Source organism: Sphaeramia orbicularis, chromosome 10 (assembly GCF_902148855.1).
Source record: "Sphaeramia orbicularis chromosome 10, fSphaOr1.1, whole genome shotgun sequence".
Lineage (NCBI taxonomy): Eukaryota > Metazoa > Chordata > Actinopteri > Kurtiformes > Apogonidae > Sphaeramia > Sphaeramia orbicularis.
In genome coordinates, this window is record NC_043966.1 from 52,228,958 (window position 1) to 52,250,100 (window position 21,143).

A 21,143-nucleotide genomic window follows, 5' to 3' on the forward strand; every position below is an offset into this window, starting at 1 on the left:
ACAGTCTGAGGACTGGAATCAGGGGGTAGGACTGGATAAGCAGTGGCTTCTTCCTACTCCCTTTCAGGCACAACAGTTGTTCTTTTTTCTATCATTTGATTTTTTTTGTGTATTTATTATTATTATTATTATTATTATTATTATTATTATTATTATTCATTCATCCATTTTCTGAACCCCCTTTATCCTCACTAGGGTCACGGGGGTCTCTTGGAGCCTATCCCAGCTACATAGGGGCGAAGGCAGGGTACACCCTGGACAAGTTGCCAGTTCATTGCAGGGCTGAACATATAGAGACAAACAATCACTATATCACACAATAACTAACCTAACCTAATGTGTGAAAAATATGTGTATTATACATTTAAATGACCAAAAAATTACTACATGGATCATTTAAACCAGTTATAAAACAATAATACCCCCCCCCCAAAAAAAACAAACAGTGAACAGAACAAATGCATTTAGATGAGTAGGTTTCCGTTGAACATGCACATTATAAATAGGCCCAAACAGGCTCTCTGTCTCCCACTAGCGGCCGGACGGTGCCTTGGCTTTAATTGGGAATCCGAACACTCACGGTCCGAACACTATCATGTCGGATAGTAGCACTTCTGGTACCGAAAGGCTGAGGAATTTTAGTTCTTTGTTGCATTAAAAAGCTTCAAACAAACTAACAAAGCAGGAAGTGTGAAAGCTTCAAAGGCCTGAAAACAAAAGACAGCAGCAGACAGCAGCCCGCAGAGCCCAGACTCACTGGAGCCACGAACTTAGGAGACGTTCCAGAGCCGCAGCACGACTACCCGAAGTAAGTACAAGAACTTCAACCATCCAGCTCCAAGGAAAAGCAACAGCAGCGGTAACATCCAGGACAAGGCCAGAGCCTGCTGCTGCGTTTGGTGTTTCCTGGCAGTGATAATGTAGAGCTGTTAAAAGTGGAGAAAAGATGGTGCATTCACTGACCTAGAATGCGCAAAGGAAAAGCACACGATTGCATCGGAGAAAGGTGTGAATTTCGTGTACGTAAATTATTTTTAACGTGCATATTCAACACTAATGAAGGTATATGTTACACTAGAATAGTTTATCAGGACAAATTTTCCCAACTGTAACGCCAACAACCAGGCTCTAGTTTCTCCGTCGAGCGGATTAATATGCACTCCACCTCCCCAGCCTACTTGTCTCCAGGAGCTGGAGAACACGGCATGGGGAGACGGAGGGGAGTTCATGTCGTAAAAACCGGAGAAAATCCTTAAGAACGTACAAACTACGCCTACAACATCCACGGGGGAAACAATTACCGCGGCTTGTGCGCACTGTTAACAAAGGTATGTGACTTTGTTATTGATGTAGTGACCTGAAAGAAAGATGTTAAAGGAGTCAGACTACTATTAGCTACATCCGCGGGGTGCGCTGGGCAGAGGCTCGCCACTTTCCCTCGGACGGCTAGGCTAACTGCTAGCTAGCATAAGTTAGCTATAGTTGTGAGAAGTTCAAAAAAGTTTCTGGAATGGTGGAAGAAGAGGAAGGTGAAGTACAAGGCTAGTCGTCAAGAGGTGCAAAGCTCAATCACACAAAGTTGACTATATTCTAGAAGTACAAGTACCTCAAATTGTAGTTCTTGAACTGTATTTTTGCTCATTGATGCTGTTCGCTGTGAATTTTAGCAAAGACTGTTTGTTCTGTTAGAGTTAACCTAGCTATGCTAGTTAGCAAGTTCCCGAGGAAACTTGCATTAGCTTGCTACATACCAAGGTTAGCTAATGTATCCGAAATGATGTTTTGTGTTAGGCTCAGGTTCGTGGTGCATTTAACCACCACAGCGGCACTAAAAAGTTATTTTTACAACTGTATAGGGATTTGTGTAACTGTATATGTGTCTTTCTTAGTCCCCTTTCAGTCTTTCTCTGGGTGGGGGGTGCCTACTTGTCGCCGAACTGTTCTTCCATATTGTCTGTTCCTAATACTTCATGCTAATCACGAATTTTCTCAGATTAAAACACAGTAACTTGAGGTGCTGATTTTTGTAAGAGTTTACCGCCTTTTGGTTTTTCTCCGAACGTGCTAAACCAATTGAGGTGCACTAGTCATGCAATGGGTAGCTAAATCTAGGAAAGGACTAGGCTTGGGTAATCAGCAACAGGTTTAAGAAGATTTGTACTTTTTGCCATTTTTTATTTTCTCGTTTTTCGATGTCTAGGGTTTTGGCGCTTTGAAAAGTACTTCAAAGACATGTTAATCTTAAATTTGAAGTGATACGTGACATGTTATCATGTGTTGAAAGATGAAAGTATGCTGTGACCTTCTGTTTTGTTGAAATTAACAGAACGGCAATGATCTGATGTTGGTCCAAAAACATATGAATAGCATCACTGCTATATTTAGGGAGTTGACCTAGAACATCATTGTATATGCTGCAAATTAGTGTTTGTGCGCTCTGTGTATTTATTTGTGCTGTTGTTAAGTCTTGAAGTTTTGAGGACATCCTCTGTAAACCCTTGTTTAACATAGCCCAGATCACCTTAAATTACAGATGCATTTAATTTTGACTCAGATCAGTAAATGAGACATGTCTGGTCTCCCCCATGCCCACTATAAAGTGTACCCGTAACATGTAAGTTAGTGTGAGATTAATTTTTAAGATTCCCATCCTGTGAATGCACAAAGATCAGCGTGAACTCTTATCACTCAGTTTTGTCTGAAGGATTAGTCATTCAGAGGTTTTTACATTTATCCATTCGGGTGAATGACTGTATAGCTATGTTACGGTCATCAAACAATACGTTTTTGCATGTCTCAGCCAGTTGGACACGTCTCTGTGTTGAAATCTGTTCCTGTCGTAGTTCACTCTGTACAGTGAAGTGATGAATCACTGTTGATCCAGTCTAAAAGAAGTCTAGCTACATCTGACACCTCCCTCTAACTGCTCAGGTTTTATGGAGAAATACAGAGAACATTTCTTGGCTCATCATGTTTTTGTGTTCTGCTTCCATGTTCTACTTTTGGGAGGTTTCCCTCTGCTTTCATGTGCATGCAGAACAATGAGCTGCAGAAGTGGGTGCAGTGCTGTTGGACAGCTGTGTGCTGGAAGGGAGAGATCAGGGCAGAGATGGGATGAGGGAGGAAGCGGCTCTTTGTGGTCACATCCTCTTCTGTGAGGGCTGGTTTCACAGGCCCCCCAAACAGCTGCTGCAGCCCACAAGTGTCTGATTGTGTACTCTCTTGGACTGTGTGATAGTGTAGAAGTGACAATGAGTCATTTTTTTTTGAAGAGTTGCAACATTAGTGTCAGTGTTTTTTGCATATTAATCTGTTGATTATTTTTTCATTTAGATGGAAATGGTGTAAAATGTTGATCCATGTTTTTCCTCAAAGCCTAAAATGACACATTTTATGTAACATCTACCTGATATTTGAATTATCAATTCTCAGTGAGACTGAGACTTTTTATGGACATGGGAATTTTATTAAAGCGGTGTATGACTTTTGTCACCAATTTTTCATTAAATCTGTAAAACCTGAGTTGTAGCCTAAGTATCACAAATCTGTTGGTCTTTCTGTGATTACTGACCTGAATCTCTTCCCTCACAGTGAACAATTTTGAAGTGTACTCCACTAAAAACAATCCATTTGTTGACAAACAGAGCAGGTAGGTCACTCGGGCATTTTCGGAATTTTGTTGCAACATGCATTGTGGGAAATGGAAGTTTATGCAGCCACATTATGGTTGCAGCGGCCTGGCAGGAAATGCATGGCTGGAGCTTCGCTTCCCACAATGCATGTTGCGACAAATTTAAAAAAAAAAAACAAAAAACAGAGTGACCTACCGGCTCTGTTTATAAAGAAATGGATTGTTTTTGGTGGCGTACACTTAGAAATTGTTGACTATGAGGAAAGACATTCAGGTGAGCAATCACAGAAAGACTAACAGATTCATGATACTTAGGCTATGCCTCAGGTTTTACAGATTTGTTGAAAAATTTGTGATGTAAGTCATATGCCGCTTTAATCAGATTCTTCTTGGAAACTGTTGGCATAAGTTTTCAGTAATGATGCTGTTTGGAGAATTGGGATTCTAAACTGGAAATACTGAATGTGAAGAAAAATGATAGCTTAAAAGATAAAAATGATTCCCATCTTGCCTTTTTTATACTTGGTGTGATATTCAGTTCCAAATTTGAGTATAAATTTGTGTTGGATGATTAAGATTTGTTTGGGTATTTTGACTTAAACATTCAGTTCAACAGTTATCCACTTTCTTATAAAGTTTTAATGTTTCAGCTTTTTCCTGCTCCAGTCTAGTATTATAATGACAGTTTTTAAAGATCCACTACTAGTGGTCCTCTAGTTTTAATTATGCCCTCGCCTGACAAATTAACATTTTTATCACAGTGAGCTGAGTCTAAGCAAACAAATCTTGATTCAAAAAGATTGCCCAGTGTTATGGATGATTTCTGACTGAATTCCAATTTTCTCTGCAGAATCAACAAGGAACATGACCAAAAAGCAGTGATTGGTGCTAAAATAAGAATATAACAAAGTACCTCTTTTCACTGGAGAATCATTAGAGAAACATCTTATAAATCTCTATTAAGTAATAACTTTACAGTAGGGATGTAACGATAAGAAAATTTCATATCACAGTTATTGTAATCAAAATTATCACTGTTCTCATTATTATCATGGTATTGTTGAAATGCGCTCAAAATGTTCAAAAAGTACTAATACACACACTGAAATAATTTAACCAAGTTTTATTTTGAAAAATAAATGAATAAATAAAATAACATGCAAAATGTACTTTCTGTTGGCAGAAACATTGAAATATTAACATGTAAACATCAAGCATACAAATGTGCATTAAAGATGGCACCTTATGATCATAAGAGATGACTGCACTTTGTGCAAATTGTAAATGAGAACTAATAATACTTTACATTCAGCGCTCAAGACCAGATCTAGTCTTACAGGTTTAAGAACTGGTACAGAAAGAACACTTGCACTGTTTCATGGACCTGATCTAGAAATTAAATGTGCATATAAAAGTAACACTACCATTTCAAACAAAGTAATATGCCAGAAACATTATCTACGTTTGTACGTAGCTGGGTATTTTGAAAATGGAGATTTCCCCCTCTCCGTTTAAAAAACAAAAACAAAAACGTTGTGCAGACATGATCTTTTTCAGAAAACTCTGTTTCTTCGGCCCTGTATATCTATACTGTAATGAGCAGGCCAGGCCTGTAGATGGCAGTGTAATGGGACGATCGAGTACCATTAACCAATCAGAATCCTGAAAAGAATGACAATGAAACGTTACTTCCATTATGAACCTGTGGAGATGTGGTTTTCCTGGTTCCATGTGTGAGATGTGTAACCAATGAAATAAAATACAATGCGGATGGATGAGCCGGTGACTTTTTTTTAGCATCATAAACTGCTTTTCTGATATGACAGAGGGGGTGAAAAAAGGTTTGAACTCTGAGTCGAACCGTGTTAGTTCTGTAGTCGTTAACAGCTGCGATCTGTTTTTCAATCACGTTTTGTTTTTAGTTCATGAAGACTGCTGTGCGCAGATGTAAATTATGACTTCATTTACCTTCTACTGAACTGGACAGAACAGATAAAGGATGAACACATAAAAGAAACAAAATATGAAGTATGACAATGTGGAAATACCTCATAAAAGCCTTCTTTTATATCAAATAAATACACAAAGATCCTGTTACGTATATGTAGTGGGCGCTAATTAGCTAAGATGCTAACATTTGCTACCAAACGTCCTTTTTTTCTCATTTAATCCTTGTAACTTCACTTGTCAGCTCCATCCTCTTCTTCTAAACTGTATCCTCACGTGACTTTGTCGTGTAAATGATAGGGACAAATGCAGAGAAAAGTCCATTCTCAAAAATCCCTGGCTACGTGGGGGGGAAAATCTCCAGGGCACTGTCCGTGCGGTGGCCCTCCGCCATGTTTTCAGAGGCCAAACATTGTAAACTGCACATGGACGCCTGGTGTGCTGCTGCTTCTCCAGGAAATGAGCAGTATCACCATGAGTTTTTCAAAGTGTGGTAATTTAACACGGTTTTAATGATAATTACAATTTGAAAAGGTAATACTGTTGGGAATTTTACCGCAGCTTATCATTATACCAGTAATTGTTACATCCCTACTTTACAATTTATTTATTTTTCACATCTATTAAAAAGCAAAAACTCTGCTTATTGAATTGATTCAATATACTACACAGCCCAAATTGATTAGTTTCTTGGTCTTATTGATGAGTCTTTCCAAAGCCCACAATGAAACATCTTAAATCATATTCAGTTTTCTGTCGAGACAAAAGAAATTGGAAAAATATTCCAATTTTGAAGAAATCAGAGAATTTAAACTTTTTAAAATTTTAATTGACTCAAACTGATTAATTGATCATCTTGATTATTGGTATTGAATCTGAGTTGACAGCTAATTGATGTATCTTTCTTTTTGTGGTTCATAAAGTAATGAATGTGTCTATCTCTTTGCAGAATGGTGAAAGACTAAAACCCTGTGTGTGCATTGGTTGAAGAGGAGCAGGCAGCAGCTGAGGAGAATCGTTCACTTCCTTTTTCTTAGTCTGTCATCTTGCACCAGTGCGACCTACTGCAGTCCCGCCTTTAGTTGTGTGCACACTACACCCCCTCTCCATCAGTAGTGGTGACCCAGCTCTGGACAGCTTGCTGCAGGGCTCTTCCTGAGCAGCAGCAGCTGCGTCCTGCTTGCTGACTCCCCTCCCTCCCCCGCTTCCTGTCCTTGGTCAGACAAGGCTAAAGCCTCCTCTACCCTACCCCACCCCTCATCTCTGTCGGCCTCTCAGTCTCTCAAACACTTCTACTGTTGACCACACCTTCAGAGCACCATCTTAGGCTGCTAACTGTAGTTGGAGATAATTAAGGACTTGTGGTGGCCGTAGTCAGATTAGTATTGTCTCCTTGGACTGTCCAGACCTTGTACCAGCTTCAGCATGACTTCCATGTCCAGTCTCTTTTCCTTCACGAGCCCAGCAGTGAAGAGGCTCCTCGGCTGGAAGCAGGGAGATGAGGAAGAGAAATGGGCTGAAAAGGCAGTGGATGCACTAGTGAAGAAGCTGAAAAAGAAGAAGGGTGCCATGGAGGACCTGGAGAAAGCCCTTAGCTGCCCCGGACAGCCCAGCAAGTGCGTTACCATTCCAAGATCTCTGGATGGCCGGTTACAGGTGTCCCACAGGAAAGGCCTGCCCCATGTCATCTACTGCAGAGTGTGGCGTTGGCCTGACCTCCAGTCGCATCATGAGCTGAAGCCCCTGGATGTGTGCGAGTATCCATTTGGCTCCAAACAGAAGGAGGTCTGCATCAACCCATATCACTACAAGAGAGTGGAGAGTCCTGGTATGTAGGGTGCACTAACACTTCTTCCAACAAATACTTACTCACGTACCGTCATTAACCTGCTATTGTCTAAATTAGTTATTTGGTTACACATTATCAGATGAGTCAAAGATAATGTCGTCAAATATCTTCTTTGATCCATAAACCAAAGCTTTTAATTTTCTGTCATGGAGGAGAGAATCAACAAATCATAAAATTTTAAGATCTAAGAAGCTGAGAGCATTGGTCTTATAAAAATTACTCAAACTGATGGAATTGTTTAACAGAATAGTGGGAAATTAACTAAATAGAAGAAGTACTAATGGTGGTGGTTGTAGTAATGGGTGAAAAGAAGAAAAACATTGATCGATTAATTAGCTGTGATCTCTTTCCAGCAACCAATATTGTTATTGTATTGGCTTTTTAAATTTGCTTGACAAATTTGCTGTAGTTTTAATTTGCATATTTTTTTTTTTTTTTTTTTTAATTTGTCTTGGAATGTGGAAGAGGAAGTCATCAAATATGTTTTAATGGATGGTTAATGGATTAATGTTTTCCTTTGATGCCACCTTTCCACATTTGCTTCATAATTTTTGAGTTTAGAGACTAAAAAAAAGACAGAATTGTTCCTTTTTATAAAACATTTCAGGCTAAAAAATGTTTTTAAAATTAAAGTTCAAATTGCCGTTGTGCACATCCCTTTGCTCCACCTCTGAGTAGAATGTGGAGCTGGTAAACAAATCTCCAAAGGTCAGGAGGCTGTCATCACACGGCCATATCTTGCCCACCCCCTCCATTTCACAGAAAATCAATATCACTAGCTCTTTTGGAGTCTTATTAGATTATGTGCCTGAGGCACTCCAGATGGGGTGTGGTATCAGCCAGTGCCTTACTAAATGCATAAAGCACTCAGACTAAATTCCCAGCACTTTCTCTCTCTCTCCCTCCCCGTGTCACTCATAAACATCACATCCACTCACTGATGACTCTGAGGGGGCGGCCACTACTCAAACCAGGCTGACTTACTTCTATGTATTGACTGGTTCAAGGACAAGTATCACGTTGCCCACTCAGACCAAAAGTCATACTGTTTGAGGCACAACTCACCCAGTAGTTTTGGAGGGACATCCTTGGAGCCACGGCACTTACAGTCAACAAATGAAAATCAAGGCTGGGGGACCACACATTTCTTTTAGTTGAAAATAAAAAATAAGGGATGACCTTTGTGACTGCTTTTTACCAAGGTCTAAATTGTTTTTGTTTTGTTTTTTGTTTTTCCCAGGAATTCAGAATATTTTTGTGACAGATACTGGCTGTGTTTGAAAACAGTGAAACTACAACATGGTTAGGGCTGGGTATTATTCAGGAATATTAACTACTGATACCTTGGCTTTAGTACTAGTTTCTGAACAATACTTTTTTCAGTCCAAATTGTCCATTTTAACTGAAACAAAATTACACTTAATGGTACAAACTTTGTTTTCAGCTCCTTGGTAGTTTTGTAAATGCGAAGCAATTTCATAACAAAAACCATACCTATTTAATGAGTTTTTGCTAAGTTGTTTGTAAAAATAATTTTAATAAAAATGTCTAAAATGTATCCACTGACACACATGAGATTGATGAGATTTTTTCTTCAAGTATTGAATTTGCTTTCAAATGATCAGACATTTTTTCCATATTCAAAACAATTCAGTTGTTACCAGTTGTTAGGCCTTGATGATGCTGATACATAAATAAGTGCACACATAAATGAGTAATCTGCATTTGTAAGACACATGGGGACATATAGTCAGACATTTAGGCTACTCTTGTGGGCATTATCATCCAGCTTTTGATTGTGACAGTTTTAAAGCTGGCAATGATTTGGAAATGTTATTAATGATCTGTTATTAAAGCGCTAATAAAGCTCACAATTTACAAACAAACAAAAAACTTTTCTACAACATGAGCATTTTTTTTTTTTATTTTCCATTAAAATTTTTCCCAGTTTTCAGATCCATTGTGGTCTTTCAGTGACTAAATATTTATTCTAGTTTAAACCTAGAACATTTTTACACATATTGCCTAGCTCTAACAATAATAATTATAAATATCAAATCATTTCTTGGCAGTTTAAAGTCCGCTTTTTGGTCCTGAGTGAAATTTTAGGACTCCAAACAGTTTCAAATTAGTCATAAGACAAAATCGGATGGTAAAACGAGACAGTTTGAAATTCAAGAATTTTTGATTTGATATTTGTAGGAGTGTGATATTTTTTTTCCTCCCTCTGCTCACAATACTGGTCCTTAAAATCATCACTGCTTAATCCCTCACTTAAAGAAAAACTACACACAACAAGGGTTATTCATCAGAAATGTTCAGAGGTTTCATCACATATGAGTTATTAGTTTCACATATAAGTTGTTTGTTTCCAAATGATCATTGTGTGCTTTGCATTTTTATTCATTTCATTCAGTTTCCTTTTCGTGTCTCCCTCCAGTGCTCCCTCCTGTTCTGGTACCACGGCACAGCGAGTTCAACCCACAGCACAGCTTGCTCGTGCAGTTCCGCAACCTCACTCACAATGAGCCTCACATGCCCCTGAACGCCACCTTCCCAGAGTCCTTCCAGCAGCCACACAGTGGGAGCAGCAGCACTGGTGGTGGTGGTGGTGGCGGCGGCGGCGGCGGAGGAGGGGGTTCTTTTCCCATCTCTCCCAACTCGCCTTATCCCCCCTCTCCGGCCAGCAGTGGTACTTACCCCAACTCTCCTGCCAGCTCAGGGCCCTCCAGTCCATTCCAGCTCCCAGGTACGCCACATACATTCAGTACCTGACCCTGGGCAGCATGCCAGACTATTGTTTTTCTACACTGTTGCTGTCATTTAGCCAACAAGACACTCACCATACTATCAGTTAATCAACATGTTTCTCCACTGATGTTTCTGAAAGAGTGTAGTAGGTAAAATGTGTACTTAATTCAAGCTTCTGATTGATATAATTTCTAACACTCTGATAAACATTTCTTCAGTGAATATTAGTCCTTTATGACTCAGCTGGAAGTTGAAACCATATGTTGTTAGGCTCTCGAAACTTTGGTGGTTTAGTCCAGCCTTGAAATTTGTGGATTTTTTTTTCCCCTGACAATTAAATATTGTTAAAAACAATAGAGTTCAGTCCAGAGATTCACAATGAGTTGAGCAGAAGACTTGCAGCTACTTGCAAAGCATAGGACTTCAGTCAGTCTGAAAATGTGCCAGTCCACACCAATGTGGCAGGGTGTTGTTCTTTATCCACAGCAACAACACTTTATTCTATTCTAACTGCTGGATTTGGAGGTTTTATGTTACTGGATGTAACTTATGAAACAGTAACAATGTAAAAACCAGAGATGATGAAATGCAGCCCAGAGTTCCTCAGGAAAAAAATAAACAATTGAATGCTGTTTTCTAAAACAAGTGTCTTCAACGTCTTCTGTTTGTTATGAGATCTTATTAACAAGGACAAGTATAAAGCTCAAACAGGTATTAGATAGTTTAATGTTAAAGTCTATGGGAGTGGCCAGTGGTAGATAATTACAGAGAAAAAGAAAAAAAAAAAAAAGATGGTGGTGTTACAAGTTTAAGATACTTCTCTCCCCCCCCCCCCCCCCAGCCTTATTTTGGAGATGTGGTCCTTTCCCCTGGGATTGGCACTACAAAAAATCTGTGTGTGCTATGTTCCCTGCACAGGGAAATGATAACTTAAACTATTACCATGTAACAGTATGTCGTGGACTGGCTTTAAGGTTTCCCCTTATTTGGTGTGAGATTTTATTTTATTAAGGTAAAATGGTGAGGGAGAGAGAGATCTGGGAATCTTCCTAAAAATTCAGGGCTGTGGTCTTTAGATGCTGAGGCTTAACAATGTGTCTGGTCTAAAGCTATTTATGATACCCATAATACTGTAGATGGTAATGAGTAATATTGTACAACTTAGCACTGCTAACCAGGTCAAGTTATTATATTCACCCAAACTGAGCTGCACCCCTAAATGAGAACAAAGGAAGTGCCAGCTAAGCAGTGTGTGCCAGAGCCAGGGCTGCTGGCAGCTGTCAAGGCACTAACTCAGTGGACCAAGCGGTCTTTCCCCCTATTGTTATTGACTAGAGACCAAATGGATGGAAGATAGCGAAGATTAAGAAAAACTGCTAACTGAAACATTCCTCTATGTCCTGTTCAGCAGCCTTGGTGTAACAGAGAGAAACCTCTTAACTATTTGGATTATACTTGGTGTTTAGAAGTGACTACTGCTGTGTGTGTCTGGTTACTACAATAGTAGTCTGCTCCAGTTCAGATCTGCTGACACATCCGATGGTTCCAGGCAGCCAGGCAGAAAGTGTTTTTAATGGCAATCTAGGATTTTAGGGTTGGAGTGTATTAGTACAGAAAAGCCCAGGTCGTCATTGTCCAAACACCAGCATCATAACTATTTATTCTTTTTAGTGCAGTGTGTGTGTGTGTGTGTGTGTGTGTGTGTGTGTGTGTGTGTGTGTCGGGGGGGGTATTGTTTATTACTCTGCACCTCAATTCATGGCTGAAAAGCTCATATTGCATCTCTGTCGGGAATGGGTTTGCATGCGGCTAAGCAAGTGAGGGAAATGTGAAAACTGACACTGTTTCTGGGGCAACAGCTCCTGATCCTGTGCTGATTGTTCTGTGTGTGTGTGTGTGTGTGTGTGTGTGTGTGAGAGAGAGAGTGTGTGAGACCATTTGCCAGCAGCAACAACTGGTCTCATCCTTTTCTAACTGCTCTCTTCTCTGTCTCAGCTGACACCCCACCCCCAGCCTACATGCCCCCTGATGAGCAGCTGGGCCAGGAGAGCCAGTCCATGGAGACCAGCAGCAGCCTGGTGCAGCAGAACATGCCCAGAGGAGGTACAAGTTGTGGAGAAGCTACACTAATGCACATTCTCAGTAACACTAGATTGATTAACCCAGAAACACCACAGAAAGGGACTTAAGGGTCTAAGTCAGTGTTTTTCAACCTTAGGGTCAGGATCCCATGTGGGGTTGCCTGAAATCTCTAGTAATTGATTAAAAAAAAAAAAGTCCATCTATCCATAATCTTCCGCTTTATCCAGGAAACAAAAACGTACTAATAAAAAATATGTGGTGTACTGTTTATGAATGTCTTTGAATGTTTGGGGTTCGCCAGAAATTTGTGACGTTAAAATGGGGTCATGAGCCATTAAAGGTTGGGAAACGCTGGTCTAAGTGCTCTGCCACAGAAGATGATCCAGAACTTGGTTATTCCACAACTATTATGTGGTCGTATTTGAGTTAGGCTGCAATACACAATTGTTTTCATTGTTACTTAATTTGTTGAGCGTTTTCTTGATTAATATTCTTTTTTTTCCCCCTTTATTTGGCTATGAAATGCTGTACAATTCTAAATTAAGAATGTAATGTAAATGATACTGTCTGAATAGGGCTAAAGTTTTGATGGTTTTTGACTGAATTTATTCCAGTGAGTTTGTCAAAATAAAACTAAACTACTTATGCACTATGAAATCATTTTTATTATCATTTTTATTAGTAGTAGTACTTTATTTTACCAGGTAAAATCAATTGAGAACAGCTTCTCATTTACAATGATGACCTGGCAAGAGGCCAGACCAAGACAAAAGAAAAACAGATAAAACAAAAGAAAAACAGACCTGACCTAGACTACAATTCCAAATTTAAAGTAATAAATGTTTCAAAACTTTAATAATCCACCACAGTGGTGGTTATTAAAAAAAGTTAGCCACATTTTTATACACTATAAGGTATTGTTGATGGTTAATCTATTACTTAAACAAAAAAGATCGGAAAACTATGGAAATAATTCCATGCATTGAATGCATGTTCAAAGGTGAAACAGTAGGTTAATTTGGTTACAGATGGTGTCTACAATTCCACATGTGCACACCATTTGTGGAAAATTCTAAAAATGCTTCATGTAAAGTTTTCTGAAACTGGTTAATGCTGTAACGCCTAGAAAAAGTTACTAAAACAAATCAAGTCCTCAAAATGAACGTAAACTGATGTCGAAGACAAAACTGAACTGATCAATAAGAATACAAGCTAATGAAAAATGTCCAACTATAATAAACGTTCAGCTCAGTGATATCTCTGGGAAAAGTGAGTCTCATCATTAACCTCCATATATAGAGAACGTCTTGATTTTAAATTCAGTCCGAGAACTATAAAAATAACTCCACCAAGTCCGTAATCAAAATGAGAAACAAAAAGTGGTTTGGGGAGTGAGCAGAACCTGTGCCAGTTATCATTATCGTCACTGTTGTGTAATTCGACTTCTCCTCCCCCAAGGTATTCATTAATGCCCTAAACACCTGCTAGGTTTTTTCCAATAATTAAAGACTGTTCCCTTCAGACATTTATAATTTGGTGTCTGATCCACACATCACTGGTGTTTAATCTTTAAGATGTGCTAGACAAGGTTACCAAAGCTAATGAACACAACCCTATTAAAACAAATGTTAATACAAGTAATTAAATAGGTGTAATAAAACCTTTAGGCTAGACAGTGAATTAATATCAAACAGCAGTTAACAGCAAGTACGTAGAATTCTAATTACATTCAGTGTTTATTGACCCAAGTTATAAATTAATCCCAGCCAGTGGTGTTTTCATAAAATCTTTACAAGGTTTTATTGCTTAGAAAATATTAGTGTACCTAATGTGCAGGACATTTTGTATTAAAGTCCTGTTGCTTCACTCAGCCTGTCTGTTGTATGTCAGACCTATGAGGGCTTCATGTTGCATTTATTGTCAGTCACACATGTGCACTAGTGACAAATGCATACAGTACAGACTAATGCACAGCAGTACAACACCTCACAATTTTCTCCATTATGTACATCCTGAAGTGTCTAAAACCGTCCTTACGTTTGTAGATGCCATTTATAGACTTGGTTCTTATCTGATCTCTTATGCCATTTCACAGATGTGCAACCAGTTGAGTACGAGGAGCCAAGTCACTGGTGCTCGATTGTCTACTATGAACTCAACAATCGTGTAGGTGAGGCTTACCACGCCTCATCAACCAGCGTGCTCGTGGACGGCTTCACTGACCCGTCAAACAATAAGAACCGCTTCTGCCTCGGACTCCTGTCTAATGTCAACCGCAACTCAACAATCGAAAACACCCGCAGACACATCGGCAAAGGTATGATGAAGTCACACAACAGGACACACATGTTCTGTTTGTTTGTCTGATTAATTGTGGGCTGTCTTTGTCTGATTCCCAGGAGTGCACCTGTACTATGTGGGAGGAGAGGTGTACGCAGAGTGCCTTAGTGACACCAGCATTTTTGTCCAGAGCCGTAACTGTAATTACCATCATGGCTTCCACCCCACCACAGTGTGCAAGATCCCCAGTGGATGTAGCCTTAAGATCTTCAACAACCAGGAGTTTGCTCAGCTTCTTGCCCAGTCAGTGAACCATGGCTTTGAGGCCGTCTATGAACTTACCAAGATGTGCACCATCAGGATGAGCTTTGTTAAGGTAAAGTCTGGATGAGCATGAATGGGACCAAAGGGACGGCACAAAGCACAGTCTTGTAAGACTGGGTATCACCAAAAATGTTTCATACTAATACTGTTGCTTTGTATGCTCCCCAAAGTACTTTTTTGGTCCCCATTTTCTTAAGATGTTTTTTAGCTTGTCTTATTTTCACATACTCAAAACAGTTTGAGAACATACAACAATACATCTATTTACCATCGTTAACTATGATTTAACTTCTGTCTGTCATTTTTTTTTTTTGAGTATTTACATTCTTAGTACATTTTTTCCCCTCAAAGCTTTTTTACAACATAAAAAAAATAACCTCTTGACTTGGCATTGTCTATAAACATATTAAGATGTTTCATTGAACAACAATGAATACTTGATGATATCTGAGCAAATCAGTTGGTGCTTTATGTAAGTATAGTAAAGGCTACTTACATAATTTAACTTGCTAGAGACTATCATTATCTATGTCAAGTGGGTAGTGGTTTCAGGTTTGTAAATTCTATTTTTATAAAAGTCAAGCATCTTAATCAAAACAATAGGAGGAAACTCATACTTGTGCATTATAGATCTACCACCTCTGTCTAGGGGTGTAAGAAAATATTGGTTCTGCAATATATCACGATATTTCATTTCACAATACTGTATCGATATTAAAAAGTACTGCATTGATATTTTTAGGTATTTATTCAAATGCAGATATTGTGGAGGTTCATTTTTGTTTTTGTTTTTCTTTTTTTCATATTTTCTTTATTATTATTTAACACTCTTTTATTAAATAATGTTAGTTCCTTTGTTGGGATTGCAGAAAAATAATGTTATGATGTTAGTTCTGAACTAATAGAATATGAACATTTGAGCAGGATCTTAATCTGTAATGTCTGTAAAACATAATTTAAGTTTTAACACAGGAAAATCCTGTTCTGATCAAATAAAAATTTGTTTAGTATTTGTGCATATTTCTGCTGTAATTCAATTCTTCAAGGAAATAATCATTTTTTAAAAAGAATCAAAAAATTGCCTTTTTAACAGTATCATGATATATCGTGGTAAATCGTGTAGTGATCCTAGTATTGTGATTTGTATCGTATCGCTAGATTCTTGCCAATACACAGCCGTACCTCTGTCATTACTTGTCACAATAAAAGATCTAAATAATAGAAACTGCAACACTGCACTTGTCACTTGGAGGTAACTCAAAAAAAATATCCTAGCTTCATTTACATGACATCTTGTGATGACATGATATTTATATCATGTCTAACAAACCAAAACAACATGTTTCATTCCTGAATAATTGCAGATTTATTCCATGTCACAGCAGGCACAGATATGTGTTGTGGCAGAAAGTAGTTTTGTCATTTAGAGGGAAGTGCGCAGTAGTTTACCCACTTTTCCATATATAGTTATACTGGAGTTTTAGTGCCCTCAGTAGGTAGGATTGTTTGCTCATTTAAATACTGTGTTCTGTAGTTAAGTACAGTGAAGACAAATCAAAAGGAATCTAGCTTAAGTCGTGCAGTAGTGAGATTTCCAGGATCTATAAATCTTCTCACTTAACCCTCTGGGTTTCTTCAGAATCATTATCCACTCAGCCCGTCTGCAGCCAAAAATGACCAAGAAGAGTTAGGTTTTTTTTGCTACTTTTACTACATAAAGTTTTTAACTAACGTCAGTTTTTGTCATAACTATAAAATTTCTATTCCTTTTATTTTTAACCCTTCAAATGGCAGTTTGTTTGCACGATGCATTTGTTAGAAAACAACTTCAAAAAAGACCATTTAAATAGTCTGTGCTTCTGATTTTTCTTGTATTATTAATAGCACAGTCTGAAATATGAAACTGATTAACAACACCACTAAATATTATGCATTGTTGTTTTTGTGCAGAGAAAGAAAATTAGGTAAAACTCCCACTTGGCATGTTCGTGGACAAAAATGGCCACCTACTGTTGCATTCACAAAATACTATAGAATTGGTATATATTTAAAGATTTTTCCATTTTTACAACTTGTTTTTTTTTTTTAAAAATTTGTATCAATACTGGTTACGAAAACCAAAATGTCATTGCAAATTCAGATTTTTAGCCCTTTAAATGGATAATGCTAATGATTTATAAAGGGAGAAAAAACATAAAATCACTTTTTTTTTTAATCAAATGGTACATGCTACCTGATTATTACTTTTTAACCATCATTGCAACTAAATGTATGTATGTCATTAATTAGCAGAATCTGATTTTTCATTCATCATCACTTTTCATGCAGTGACAGAAAAAATATTTAAAAACTCAGATTTAGCATGTTCGTAGACAAAAAATATTTGCCATTTCATTGTATAAATTTAGAATCATGATGATGATGATGATGATGATGCACAGTTTACCCACAGGATTCCCCATAAGCTTCATTGTCCCTGAAGCATCCTGGGCGGGTGATCCTGGCATCAAACCAGATGTTTGTGCTGGTCTGAGCATAGTGGTTAAGGGGGATCATAGCAGGAAATATGGTCCATACTATCTTGTCATCCCACATGCCACGTGCTGCTTCACGTCTCGATCAGTAGATACCAACTAGAGTCAGGATCCTGATGTAGGGTCTCGTCTCCGCTTCATTCACATGCCCCCAATCATCACAACTTCATCTCCCGTGCAGATTTGTGTGGGAGGCGCAGACCTCAGGTTGCTCATGCAGGCGACTTCATACGTAGTGGGCTTTGGGGGTACCAGTGTGTTCTGGATTCTAGTGCAGCAGTGAGAAATAGGGGTGCGTATTGGCAAGAATCTGGTGATACGATACAAATCACAATACTAGGATCACGATACGATATATCACGATACTGTTAAAATTTTTTATTGGTTTTGTTTCTTTTTAAAAGATTATTTCCTGGAAGAATAGAATTACACCAGAAATATGTACAAATACTAAACACATTTTTATTTGATCACAACAGGATCTAATGCTGTATCACAAAATTTTCTTGTGTTAAAACTGAAATTATATTTTACAGACATTAGTTTTAAGATCCAGCTCAAATGTTCATATTCTATTAGTTCATAACTAACATCATAACATTATTTTTCTGCAATCCCAACAAAGGAACTAACATTTTTTAATAAGGCTGTTAAATAATAATAAATAAAATATAACGAAAAAGAAAAAAAAAAAGAACCTCCACATTATCTGCATTTGAATAAATACCTAAAAATATCGATGCAGTACTTTTTAATATCGATATAGTATTGTGAAATGAACTATCACGATATATTGCGGAACCGATATTTTCTTACACCCCTAGTGAGAAACCACATGATTTTCCCATCACAAGAGATCGGACTGTATGGTCCTAACCCCCTGAGGAAGAGGAATCAGGCACTGGCTGGTACTCTTCACCTTCAGTGGTGATGCTGTCGTTCTCTGAGGAGGATATCCCCTCATCTTGGGTGCAAGATGTCTCTTCTTGAAGTGCAGAGGATTTCTCTTCATCTTGCATGCTCGAAGCTGTGCTTTCTTGCCATCTTCTCAGAGAAAAGATGATGTGGGAGCTGTTTGGCGTACTATTACTGTGGACAGCACCTGCATGAACTCCACGACAGATTTATAAACAATGCCAGAGTTTTTTTATTTTCCTGCAGCTGTCTCTTTGACCTTGGAGAGATGGCCCATTATTTTTTTTTTTACGTATTTATGAGATATTAAAAATAATATTTGGGTGTGTGTGACATTTTTCAGTGAAAAGAATAAAGCTACAGGTACTGTCAACATGTGCACCAAAGCCAAGGTTGCCAAGGAGACTCAACAGAAATTGACGGCAACTCTGAGGCATTTGCAATATGCTTAGATTTTTGTTGGAATTTCTTGTCTTTGCAATTTTTTTATGTATAAACACAAATTTTTATCAGACATCCGTAAGATCACAAAATTGTCATTCATTCACTCCATTGGAGTGAAGTAATCCATCATACTCCCCTATTGGAAATTGCATGAAAGTTCGAACTTGGTCAGAAATTAATATTTTGGTAGAACATTTAAAGATTTCCAAATGTGCAATTTTCAGTTGTTGAGTTTAGAATGAAAGCCAATTATATGATTTAATTCTGTAAATTATGAGCAATTAAATGTAGTTTTCATTCATTTTAGTTGGTCAAAAATGGCCATGATAGTCAAGTTGTACAATTTCAGATGTATACAGTATATAATGTTTGAAGAGTTGAAGTTGAAATAAAAAAACAAACTGGACACAAATGGCCAGCATACAGCCTAGAAGGTTAAATCCCTTGATCTGTGACAGATTGAACAAACTGCTGTGTGACCCACTCTCACATCTAAAGGTAAAGTCTTTTACTGTATGGTAGACATGAGTTAACGTCACTGAATATTTGACCTTTTCTCAGGGCTGGGGAGCAGAGTACCACCGACAGGACGTCACTAGCACCCCCTGCTGGATCGAAGTGCACCTGCATGGACCCCTCCAGTGGCTGGACAAGGTCCTAACACAGATGGGTTCCCCTCTTAACCCCATCTCCTCTGTGTCCTAATGGTGGACTTGGGGGAGCGTGGTCCCTAATCCTCTACATTTTCTTTTCTTCTTTTTACTTATCTTTTCCCCCCTCAGTGATTTTTCTTTTTTTTTTTCTTTTTTTTTTGTAATTTAAGTGGTCTTAATGGCTGAACTGTTTACACTAAACTTTGGGAAGGGAGTAAACATGACAAGCAAACACCTGGGGAGAGAAGAATAAGGAACGCCCAAGTAGCAGGAACGACACAGACACACTACTGCTTGGCAATGCAACAACAACTGACGGCTCCATTGTCAAGCTGGAATCTGTCAAATGTTAATTTTTTGCATCAAGTTTTTTTGTTTTTTGTTTTTTTTTTGCAGATGGTTTTATTTCTCTGTACTTGTAGTTTTGAATGAAGCATTACTGTGTCACTACTTTGCCTTATGTCCGACAGACAAATTGGAATTTTGCCGAACACTTTTCTTACATTGTCTCAGTGTCCGATATTTACAGTTAAGATATAGACACATATGTTTACCATTAGGCTGAGATATAACAAATGCTTTCTTTTTATAGTCTTTACTGCTAGAAATGAACACTGAGCTACTGCCTTATCATGAAAGTTTATGTATGCCAACCTGATAGTTTTTTGGTTTTTTTTATATGGGAGATCAATCACTGAACAAGTTTTAACATGCCATAAGCTAACAACATTGTGAATGTTACAACTATTGCAATAGAAGTAGTCATTGATTATATAATCAGACAATGGACATCATTATTGATTCTTGTTTGTACTTTCGAGTTCAAGTAAGAGTGACTGTATTTTCCATACTCACTGTATTAACATCATTGTGCGCTCATGGATTTTGGAGGCATATTGAATTTTGGCGTGGGTACCAAGGCATTACCTTGATAGATAATTGACTTCATTAGCTCAATTAAATAAACAGGATATTTGATAACAATTGTTTTTTTTGGCTTTTGTGTGCTCGTGCTCTTAAATCTTTTAGTTTTACATTACAACATGCTAAGAAAATAAATACATCTTTTTAAATATTAAGGAAAGTGTATGAGAATATATTTTCGCTTTCTCTTTATATTGTGGGAGGAGAAATAATGTTACAGATTATGTATAATCTAACTGATTCTCAAATCCTAATGAACTAATACATTTGCCTTGAAGTATACGCATGGAAGTAAATCTGTCATCAGGTTTTTGAATTATAAAAGCCATTGAATTTCTTGCTCTGAATTTTTTTTGCACTGAAATGAAGTATCTGAATTTTTTGTCTCTGAATTCAACTATGTTCATAAATTAAAAAAAAAAAAAAAATTCAGATGCAAGAAATTCAGACGACACATCCGGGACACCAAGGATAAGCAATGATTCATTCTCAAGTCGAACCGACAGCCAGCCAATCAAGTTATGTTGGGACACCGATGCAGGAAGATGTGTGGATGGATGTGTGATCTGAATTTTTTGTATCTGAATTTTTTTAATTCTAAATTGATGAACATAGACATCAGAGACAAAAAAAATTCAGATACTTAATTTCAGTGCAAAAAAAAAAAAATCAGATACTTAATTTCAGTGCAAAAAAAAATCAGATTCTTAATTTCAGTGCAAAAAAAAAATTCAGATACTTAATTTCAGTGCAAAAAAAAATTCAGATACTTAATTTCAGTGCAAAAAAAAATCAGATACTTAATTTCA

General features: G+C 37.8%; 1 protein-coding gene across 3 annotated transcripts; it reads left to right on the forward strand.

Annotated features, from left to right (window-relative positions):
• Nucleotides 1-553: 553 nt before the first annotated feature.
• smad5 (SMAD family member 5) lies at nt 554-20,399 on the forward strand. 3 transcript variants are annotated; one of them, XM_030145541.1, is made up of 7 exons: nt 554-808; nt 6,528-7,406; nt 9,868-10,176; nt 12,174-12,281; nt 14,356-14,577; nt 14,660-14,916; nt 19,319-20,399. In XM_030145541.1, exons 2-7 carry the CDS (start codon nt 7,004-7,006, stop codon nt 19,460-19,462), a joined length of 1,443 nt encoding a protein of 480 aa, XP_030001401.1. In that variant the 5' UTR covers nt 554-808; nt 6,528-7,003; the 3' UTR covers nt 19,463-20,399. The 3 variants fall into 3 exon arrangements, with proteins under 3 accessions (XP_030001401.1, XP_030001400.1, XP_030001402.1); XM_030145540.1 differs by lacking the exon at nt 554-808 and adding an exon at nt 1,117-1,328; XM_030145542.1 differs by lacking the exon at nt 554-808 and adding an exon at nt 1,500-1,556.
• The last annotated feature ends 744 nt before the right edge of the window (nt 20,400-21,143 follow it).

Excerpts from the sequence above, each read along its gene's own strand:
- smad5 (XM_030145541.1), top strand. The coding sequence starts at position 7,004 with ATGACTTCCATGTCCAGTCTCTTTTCCTTCACGAGCCCAGCAGTGAAG. Across the intron at positions 7,407-9,867 it reads CAAGAGAGTGGAGAGTCCTG|TGCTCCCTCCTGTTCTGGTA; the intron begins GTATGTAGGGTG and ends GTCTCCCTCCAG. Across the intron at positions 10,177-12,173 it reads CAGTCCATTCCAGCTCCCAG|CTGACACCCCACCCCCAGCC; the intron begins GTACGCCACATA and ends TCTCTGTCTCAG.